The sequence below is a fragment of the Melospiza georgiana genome, chromosome 5 (genome assembly GCF_028018845.1).
Source record: "Melospiza georgiana isolate bMelGeo1 chromosome 5, bMelGeo1.pri, whole genome shotgun sequence".
Taxonomy (NCBI): Eukaryota; Metazoa; Chordata; class Aves; order Passeriformes; family Passerellidae; genus Melospiza; species Melospiza georgiana.
The window spans coordinates 10,690,632-10,699,616 of record NC_080434.1 but is presented as its reverse complement, the minus strand read 5'-3'; the positions used below and the strand labels follow the sequence as shown (position 1 = coordinate 10,699,616).

General features: G+C 41.7%; 1 protein-coding gene across 1 annotated transcript; it reads left to right on the top strand.

The window, feature by feature from the left end:
- The first annotated feature begins 3,761 nt into the window (after positions 1 to 3,761).
- On the top strand, positions 3,762 to 8,766 carry APELA (apelin receptor early endogenous ligand). The gene is made up of 3 exons (XM_058025346.1): positions 3,762 to 3,859; positions 4,305 to 4,403; positions 6,593 to 8,766. The coding sequence occupies exons 1-2, from the start codon at positions 3,784 to 3,786 to the stop codon at positions 4,391 to 4,393; spliced, it is 165 nt and encodes a 54-aa protein (XP_057881329.1). The 5' UTR covers positions 3,762 to 3,783; the 3' UTR covers positions 4,394 to 4,403; positions 6,593 to 8,766.
- Positions 8,767 to 8,985: the final 219 nt, after the last annotated feature.

Sequence of the window (8,985 nt, the reverse complement as noted above, 5' to 3'; positions counted from 1 at the left end):
GCTTCACAAAATTCTTTTGACCTGTAAACGTGTTTATCCCAGATCTTGTCTGGTTAGTGAAATAATTCCTCTGGATCAGCAGGATGGATTAATTTGGGGAAAACCAAGTTAGAAAATCTGACAAAAAACTCTGCTATTATATCTTATCTGACAGCTTCAAGTCAAAATAAACAAGAATTTTCACTTATTATCAGTTACTATCACTGCTGAGCATTCAGCATGGTTTCTTATGAAACACTGGAGACCCACAATGTATTTTTACAGGCTTCTAAAAGGGGAAGAGTTATTATCCAAGGGATATATGAGATACCAGGATTGAAACCAGTATTGACATATATTGCAATTAATTCCTGTACTTTAGAATCATCACTTTACATTTTATACTGAAAGAATTTGAAAACTGTTTTTAAATATTAACGATAAATGCTAGAGTTGATAATTATGTGCTGGCCTTCAAACCAAAGGTAGTATTCAATTTCTGAATAGCAGAGCAATGGGGAATACTAATTAATCTCTTACTCCATACTAGGAGGTGCCCAAGTATCTTTCTGTTCTGTTGTAATCATCCAAGCTTATTCTATTTCTTAATACTGTGCATTCTACTGCTTCCTCACATTATTTCATCTTTTGCTCTTCCAGTGACTTGCTCTTTCATTTAATGAGGTATTTTTTATTCTTCTACATGTCACAAAATGATCTGATATTCCCTCAGCCACTTTTCCCGTATTTCTTCCAATATTATTATTAGAAATGGCACCATGTTTTCAAAATCTTTTTCCCAAATAAGACTGTAACAGTGACTGTACTGAAAGTGTCCCCCAGAACAATTAATAACCAGTGAAGTGATACAGCACTTATTGAAATGTGTTAACCAAAAGATAATGCTGTGTGTTACCCACAGTTAATGTTTGATATTCCAGAAAGGCAGTTCCTATTCAACACTTTCAAAATTGTTTCTGTAATATGCTAGCTATTTTTTTCACTTTCTGGATGTAAACAGATAATCTGACTATTTGATCCTATCAAGGAGGAAACAGGGAAGAGAATGTCTGCTGGAGAAGTAGTAATGATATAGGTAATAAATGCTGAAATCATCATTCCTTTATTATGTTCCTTCCAGATTATAAGAGAAGGAAAGCTTTTGATTCAAATAACCAATTCTTCTAGCTTATAAAGTGTTATCTACAGACTTGCAGCTTTCCTACCCACTTTACATTCCCTCTCCTCTCAAGCCAGCCCAAACCCCACCAGCAAACACTGTGAAAAAGGCAGAACTATTACATCACTACATTCTACTGAGTTGTTATTTGCCTAATTTCAAGTAGCACATGAAAGTAAGTACCTGAAAGAAAGCTGCCTGCAAAAGAACTACAAATTCTAGAGTCGGGCTGTATTACATTTTAGAAATTTTTTCAGTGGGGAAGCATAGAATTATTACTGTATCTTACATGAAAATTATAACTCTGTCATGCTCATGTTATAGTGACTTGGATTTTATTAGTCAAATAAACATTTGTAAACTTTGTCACAGAGTTAGCAGCGGAATTAACAGATTATAGTATACAAAACTGGGAAAAACCCCAATAAATATTGCACTTAATGACTGCATCTATCTCAAGTCCCCTAAATTTAATGTGACCTCAGAAATGAACTTCACCACATTCAGGTGCAGAAGAGGCCTGGATAGCCCGAGGGACTGGCAATAGTCTATGCATTCTTTCTGCCTTTCAGCTTTCTGCAGAGTCCCTATCACTTTGAAGTCTATACTACTTTCCACCTTAAGGTTATGAGCCTGAACCTCGCCTGCTGAATGAAAGTGATGGTCATTGGCAGGGCAGTATGAATGAGGTGGCCAGTGTGCTCTCATTCATGGTGAGCAAGAGAGCACACCCCTAAACCTGTCCTAGTGCAGACAGAATGACATTTGGGATACTGAGGATGTAACCCTGGCTCTGTTGCAAACTCGCTGGGTGATCTGGGCACAGCACTCCTCTCCTACTCCATCACATTTGTACTTGAATTTATAACCCCCTTAAGAAAATTCTGTCACTGCCACCACAGCACCCTAATTTCAGCTGAGGAAGTAGCAATAATATTAAAAAAAAAGTTCACTTTAAAGGCCAGAAATCACAAAGAGAAAACTTAATGACCATCAAGCTGTAAAGAAGAACACTGGGATATGTCTCCTGGTTATAACAGGCAAATCTGATCAACCAGCATAGGATCTTCCTTTTGTTTTCCTGTTTTATCTGAGTCACCTTCCTCAGCAGTCTTGGTATAATTTTAAAACAACATTTAGTAACTATTTCCTCCATGTATTCAAGCTGCAATTTGTATTTTAATTGATATGGGCATACTTTACCTGGACAAATTAAGTAACCAAGCAATGATGTATAACTATGAGGAGAGAGGAGCGTGCACTATTGAGTCAAATAGGTTTTTAAACAAAACTGAAAAGCCCTCAATAAGGGAAAGCAATACAGGGGCAATTGAATTTAAACAAAACAAAACAAAAACCAACCAAAAAAACCCCAGCAAACCAACTATATATTCCGCTCTTTTAGGAAATAGGCAAACAACAACTTTATGCAACTTTCAATAGCAGTTACCTAGTAATAATAGTAGTGCTTTGCTTACATAGAAATGTACTCTTTCCTGCATGTTTTAGAACAGAATTTTTTCCCAGAAAGGAACAAATTTGAATGGTTTGTTTTGCCAAATAACTTGGTGCTACCTCATCACAAGAAATCAGCAGGCTGGAAAAAAGCAAGGGACCAGTCGAATTTCAACTGATGCCAGTAATTCACAGGATTTCAAAGCCGTCAGTGCTGCTCCCAAATTCCACAGGATTTGCCCTTTTTCCCTTCAGGCTCGGGTATCTGCACCAGTTGGTTTCAGTGGTTCGTTAAAGTGAACTCTCATCATAATCAAGTACAAATATAATGCAGTGTACAGGTGGGCTATGCAAATGGATGTCCCATCCAAAATTGCTGGCCTCAAACTGGCACTGCTAGAACAGATATATCTATTTTACCCTACGCGGTAAAAAAACCCCAAAAACAACACCGCACAAATTAATTCCTGAATATTCTGATCCTTTAAAAATAGTTGACGGTACAAAAGACACCCATTAGCCTTAAGTACTGCCAGTTTCACTTTGAATGGCCACAACTTGGCAGGTATTTTGGAGAAGAGAGAGAGCATTTGAGCTGGGACAAGGGCCATGCTTGGGGGGCTTCCCTGCCCCCGCTTTGTGGAGGGGGAACAAAGGTCGGGGGGGCATTTCCTGCCCCTGCCATTGGTGTCTGCATGTGGGACCAATATGGGCAATGCAAAGTTTAAACAGTTGCAAATGGGGGAGGGAACATCGGCGCTTGTTTTACATATGTTTTTTTCCTGGCCGGGCTGAATTTAAAGTGGAGCGGCCGCATTGTTCGAGAGGCTCCTCACCCCTACGCATTGACAGGAGCTGCTGTTTACACGGGCTTTTCATTCCTGCGCTGTTTGCTTATGGAAAATAAGGGGGAGTGACAGCAAAAGGGAGAAAGGGAGCAGGGAAGGAGGGAGGCCCGGAGCGCAGCGCAGCCCGGGAGCCTCGGTGGGGCCTGATCATTAACCCGCCAGGGCTGGGCCTGTCCCCGGCCTGTCACGGGCATGTGAGCGCTGCCGGCCCCTCACGGCCCCGCGGGCATTTCCTCGCCAGCACTCACACTCACACTCACACACACACTCACACTCACACACACGCACACACGTACACACACCTCCGCCGTGACTGCAGACATGAGGCTCCAGCTGCTGCTTTGGATCGTGGCGGTGCTCCTGGCGAGCCTCCTCCCAGCCAGCGGACAGCGGCCAGGTAGGCGATGCCTCAGCGTGATGCTTGTGCCGGGCAGGGCGCCGGGGCTTCGTGCCTGCCGCGGGCGCCTCCGGCGTGTCCGTCCGGCCGCGTCCCACATGCGGTTTGTGACCTCCGGGACGGGTTTGGACCTGGCGCATCCCTCTGTGCGCTTCATCCCTACTTCTAGCGGCAGCGGGAGAGGATGCTTCGCCTATCCCAGGAGTCTGGCAACTTTGAGGGAGGCGGGGAGGTGCGGGGGAGGAACAGGGATAAGTAGGGACCCAAGGTGGCAACTGCTGCAGACTTGCTAGCGGGAACACCGGCGGCACGGGAGGGCACGGCCACGGGTACCAGGGAGCTCCGGGGAGCGCGGGGGCCGGCCCGGCCCGTCCCGGGGAGCGGCACTGCCGGCGGCCCCTCTCACGCCTCGCTTCCCTCCCTCCCTCTCTCTCTGTGTCCGCAGCCAGCCTGGCGCTGCGCAGGAAGCTGCACCGGCACGGCTGCTCGCACCGGCGCTGCATGCCGCTCCACTCCAGGGTGCCCTTCCCCTGAGCGCCGCCAGGTAAGCCCGCGCGGGGAGGGAGCGCCTCTGGGAATGCGCTCCTGCCTTGGAGCAGCGTGCGAGGCTGCACACGGGCTCCCCTCGCTTGCTTTGCGAACGGGGCTTTGGAGCTGCCAAAGTTGCGGTCGCTGTCCCGGGGCTGGGGCGCGCGTCCCGCCGGCCGCTGCCGCCTTGTCCCCCTCCCAGGCCATTCTCCCTGCCAAATGCCTTCTTCAGGCAGTGAAAAACATCTGATCCCGCTAATCGGGCCGAACGCTGCCCTCCGAGGCTGTTGGCAAAGCTGCGGGGCAGGACGTCACTGGTGCAAAGGCTGGGCAAAGCGGCTCTAGCAGAGGATGCTCCGGGCTGCGAGCGCTGACACTTCCCCCGTGCTGCAGGCAGGGCAAAGCCACCTCACTCTGCCCGTCAGTAACATAAAGGTAGCAGCACTCAACCCACTTCAAAGGGAACTGTAATTCTTAATCATTGTCAGCAAAAGACTTTCAGCTCCTTGGATGAAAGGCTATACAAGTGCAAAACATTAATGCTTTATAGCTGATGAGGGCAGATACATTCAAATACTAAGTGACTGCAGAAGCACACAGGTAGCATATGCTAATAGGGTAGGCATCAAAAGGAAACCGGGCCCTCTTTGCAATTTAAGAATGAATAAAACATGCAGTCAGTAGTTTTGCATCTTTGAAACTCATTATATATTAAAATAATGTTGTAGCCCCAGGCATGTCAGCATCCTAAACAAACGGTGGCAGAATCTGCACTCTGGAGCCAAGATGTTTCGATTCACTAAGTGGTTAACAGTGAAAAGGAGACTAAAGTAAAACTTAACATCTTGTCAATGCATAAACTGCCTTGGTGAAAAGAACCTACACCACTCCCAAAACAGCCATGCAAAAGGGTACCATTTCACTCTATAGGGCTGGCCCATAAACACATGGAATGTGCATATGGGATGCCAAACTGGCAAGTTTGTAAGGTTGAAAAAAAAGATTGCTGTATCTTAAAGTGAATCTCAGATGGGCTGCATACTGAGTGGCAGAATTGAGATGCGAGTAGAAAGGACATGCCAGAAGGATGCTTTACTACTGAATGCCATGTCTCCTCACTGCTACATTTAAACAAGAGAGATTAAATGATACTCCATCATCAGTTTAAGCTTGAACCTAAAAAGATAAGCAATTGGATCGATTCACTCAGCAGGTAGAGACTGAATGGACAGAGGGACAGAGGAATATAGGCCTAGTTGCTTCAAGAATCAATTCAAAATGACTTGCTTCTGTTCCTAAGAAGAGTACATTTTCTCACATCCAACATCCATGTCTGGAAATTGTGTAGAAAGCACCTACACTTTCTGTAATGTGCTCTGATGCCTCATAGAATGAATGCATTTTGCTTTAGACTGCAGTAGCTGCATACACCCCCATATTCTGGGGAATTCCTTTCCTCACAGAATATGAAGATAAAAGGTATTTTCAATGTTATCTTCTTTTCTTTGGGGAGCTGATTTCTTGTAACAAAAGTCAATGACCAAACAAAACAGTGTACTTACTAATTCTCAATAAATTTTGTAGACATGTAGCTGAAGATCCTTCCACTTTATAAAGATGTTTAGAACTCAGTAAACCTCTGCCAGGGAGTAAAGGGAGACAGGCACCTGAACTAACTCTCTTAACTTCAGTCATTGTGGGTGCTATCCTTTATCTTAAGTAGGATTTACCACCTAAGTTTACATTCCCTTCCAGTTTTAGCCCAAATTCAGCAAATATTTACATGCCTGGGTTGCTTGACTCACATGAGTAATCTTATTGATCTCAGTGGAGTTGTACATATGGATAGAGCCATTTGCAGATGCAAACAGGATGCAGCCTTAAGCCTGAATTTCAACTAGTGGTTGGAAACTAAATGAGCATAGCAGCCTCTTGCAGCATTTGAAATTAGTAGATTGAATTTGATTTTTCATCAGTTCCATACACAAAGCACAGGACAAAAAAAGGAAGAAAATTTTATATTAGCAGCCTTCTTGCTTTTGTCTTTTTTTTTTTTTCCTTCAACTTTGTACCTTAAATTTCCAAATTAAGAAATATTATTCCACATTCCATCCATGTGTTTCACAAATAATGTATTCTGCTTTGCATGAAACTTATTTAGACTACTAAATCTCTCATTAATATTTATTTCCTTTTTTCCCCCAGCAACTTCATATTGGACTTTCCAGTGTTTTAAAGGAGCAACAGTTAAACCAGTAAGAGAAGTTTGCCAAAAGTGCAGATCAACAACAGCTGACCTGACAGCCACCACAGTGCCATCTTCAGCAGTCCTGTCTGTCACATTCCACTGGACCTGGACTAAAGGCCCCTGCTCACACCCTAAAAAGTGATGGAGGGGGGAAAGTGTGGTGATGGGGGACGTGCATGAACTTACCTGGTGGAATCATTCCCTGCAAATTATTTGGCTTTCACAATCACTAGTGAAAGTTAAAGATCAAATCAAATATCAGGTAGATTTCGATCTGAGCTAGATTTCCAGAGGCAGTAAGAAGGAAGGATCTGTCCAAGGCCACTCTTGGTGATACATATTATTCAGACTGAGTGAAATTGAAAGTGCTGTTGACTACTCAGTTCGGGCTGTGTTTAGGATGAAATAGTCTCAGACTCCAGTATGGAATTCTGAAAGTCCATTTTTTGTTTATACTTTTATATATTAATAATATATACATTTGTGTTTTAACATCTAACATTACATTTTTATGGAATTACATTTATAATAACATAGAATGCATTACTGTAATAGCACCAAAGCCAGCACCACACCAGTGGTCCCATTGGCTTCATGTATAGAAAGCATAGTAAGAGTTTACAATATAAGAAAGCAAAGAGAGTGTTATCCCTTTCTATAGATAGAGAATTGAAGCACACAGAGATAAGAGATTAGCCAAGGGTCATGCAAAACTGATAACTCAGATCTCTCAAGCCAGGCCTTAAGGTCAAGCCCATCCTCCTGTCTAATGAGCTGTTACTACAAAGCCTATCATTTGTTTTCTTAAAGTGGGCTGCCAAACCAGACAGTTTAAACATGCTTGAAAATTCAGTACTACAGAGCTATTTGCTTAATAGTAGTTTTCCTAAAATACCAGCTACAGTATTATAAATAGAGCATAAAAATAGACCATTGAAAAGAATCCTTTGTTTGGCCAGCCCTAGTGTTGCATAGCACTCTATTCCTGTAATTTAAATGAACATAGCACTACAATAAATGAAGACTTCAAACAGAAAACAGGCTGTTCTTTTCAGCACTGGAGGTCAAGAATACATTGAGCTTTTAGTCTGAGTTTTGGTCTTAAAAATGCATGCTTCACATACGCCTTCTGTATCAGCAGAAAAGGATAACATGGTAGTCCTTTCATTAGCATAACTGAAAATACCCAGATTTTTAAGTCATTGCACTAGACTTGAAATGCCAACATTTTTTACAAAATATATAAAGATCATCAAAGATCAGAAGTGCTGTGGTTTAAATCTGGTATTACTAATTTTTTCTTACAACACATAGTTTCTAATAATTGAAAGAACAGCAATCAAAAAAACTGGATAGCTGAACCTTTCTAATCGGTGTGCATATGTAACCCCTTATCTCTAAGAACTTGAAACTCTACTTGAATTAATACTGGCAGAGTTTAACAGGAGTTACAAATTTCTCTCCGTGAAAAAAAAAAAAAAAGTAACTTCAGACCCAGTTCTGGAGTTGAGTAAAAGCATCATACAAAGGTGGTCAAACTTACCTAAAACAACAAGCAGTCCTGAAGGTAAACCTTTGAAGTCTTGAAAAAAAAAAACAAAACAGTTTCCAAAATAAGTATTCTACCACTTATATATAATTTTTTAATTGTTTATTTACATTGGCTTTGATATGTATCCTTGGCTAACTCTGTTTAGAACTACTGGTAAAGAGTGTGGGAAAGCAAGTAAGGTGCAGAGCAGCTATTTCACAGTTATGTCTTATGAATGAGTATATGGATCTATTGTGGCACTGGATCTTTTCTATAACCACAATTATTCAATTAACTTTGATAAAATGGTAAAAAAATAAATCATGTATCTATCAAAAAGCAATAAATGCATGATCCTTCACAGAAGTAAAAACAAAAACCAGCACCCAAGGATGCCTGCTGTCAGTCTACAAAATTATTCTATGTATCTGTTTTTTAAAGGCATTCTGATACCATCAAATCTGTTTTGAAAAATGCATTAATTGTGAGTTTCAGTAGATATATGTTTATCAACTAGCTGGTTGATTGTATATTTTGTAAAAAGATAGTATGCATTTCAAATAATATCTTATTTCAAATAAATTTTGTACACTCCTCAAAGTCTTCTTCTTCAGCTATCAAAAGGCAGTTCATCTAAAGAAAATTGAGAACTTGCCTATTTCCCCTGTGGATTCATATAAGAATCAGTGTTTGACATTTTTTTACTCAATTTCTGACACAAATAAGTGATAGCTAATAATGGGAGAGTTTTCCTGACATCTTCTGTCTTTCTAAAAATGCAAAATTCTGATTCAAGTCAGATTTGCATTTGACTTTGTT

Excerpts from the sequence above, each read along its gene's own strand:
- APELA (XM_058025346.1), top strand. The coding sequence starts at position 3,784 with ATGAGGCTCCAGCTGCTGCTTTGGATCGTGGCGGTGCTCCTGGCGAGC. Across the intron at positions 3,860-4,304 it reads AGCCAGCGGACAGCGGCCAG|CCAGCCTGGCGCTGCGCAGG; the intron begins GTAGGCGATGCC and ends CTGTGTCCGCAG.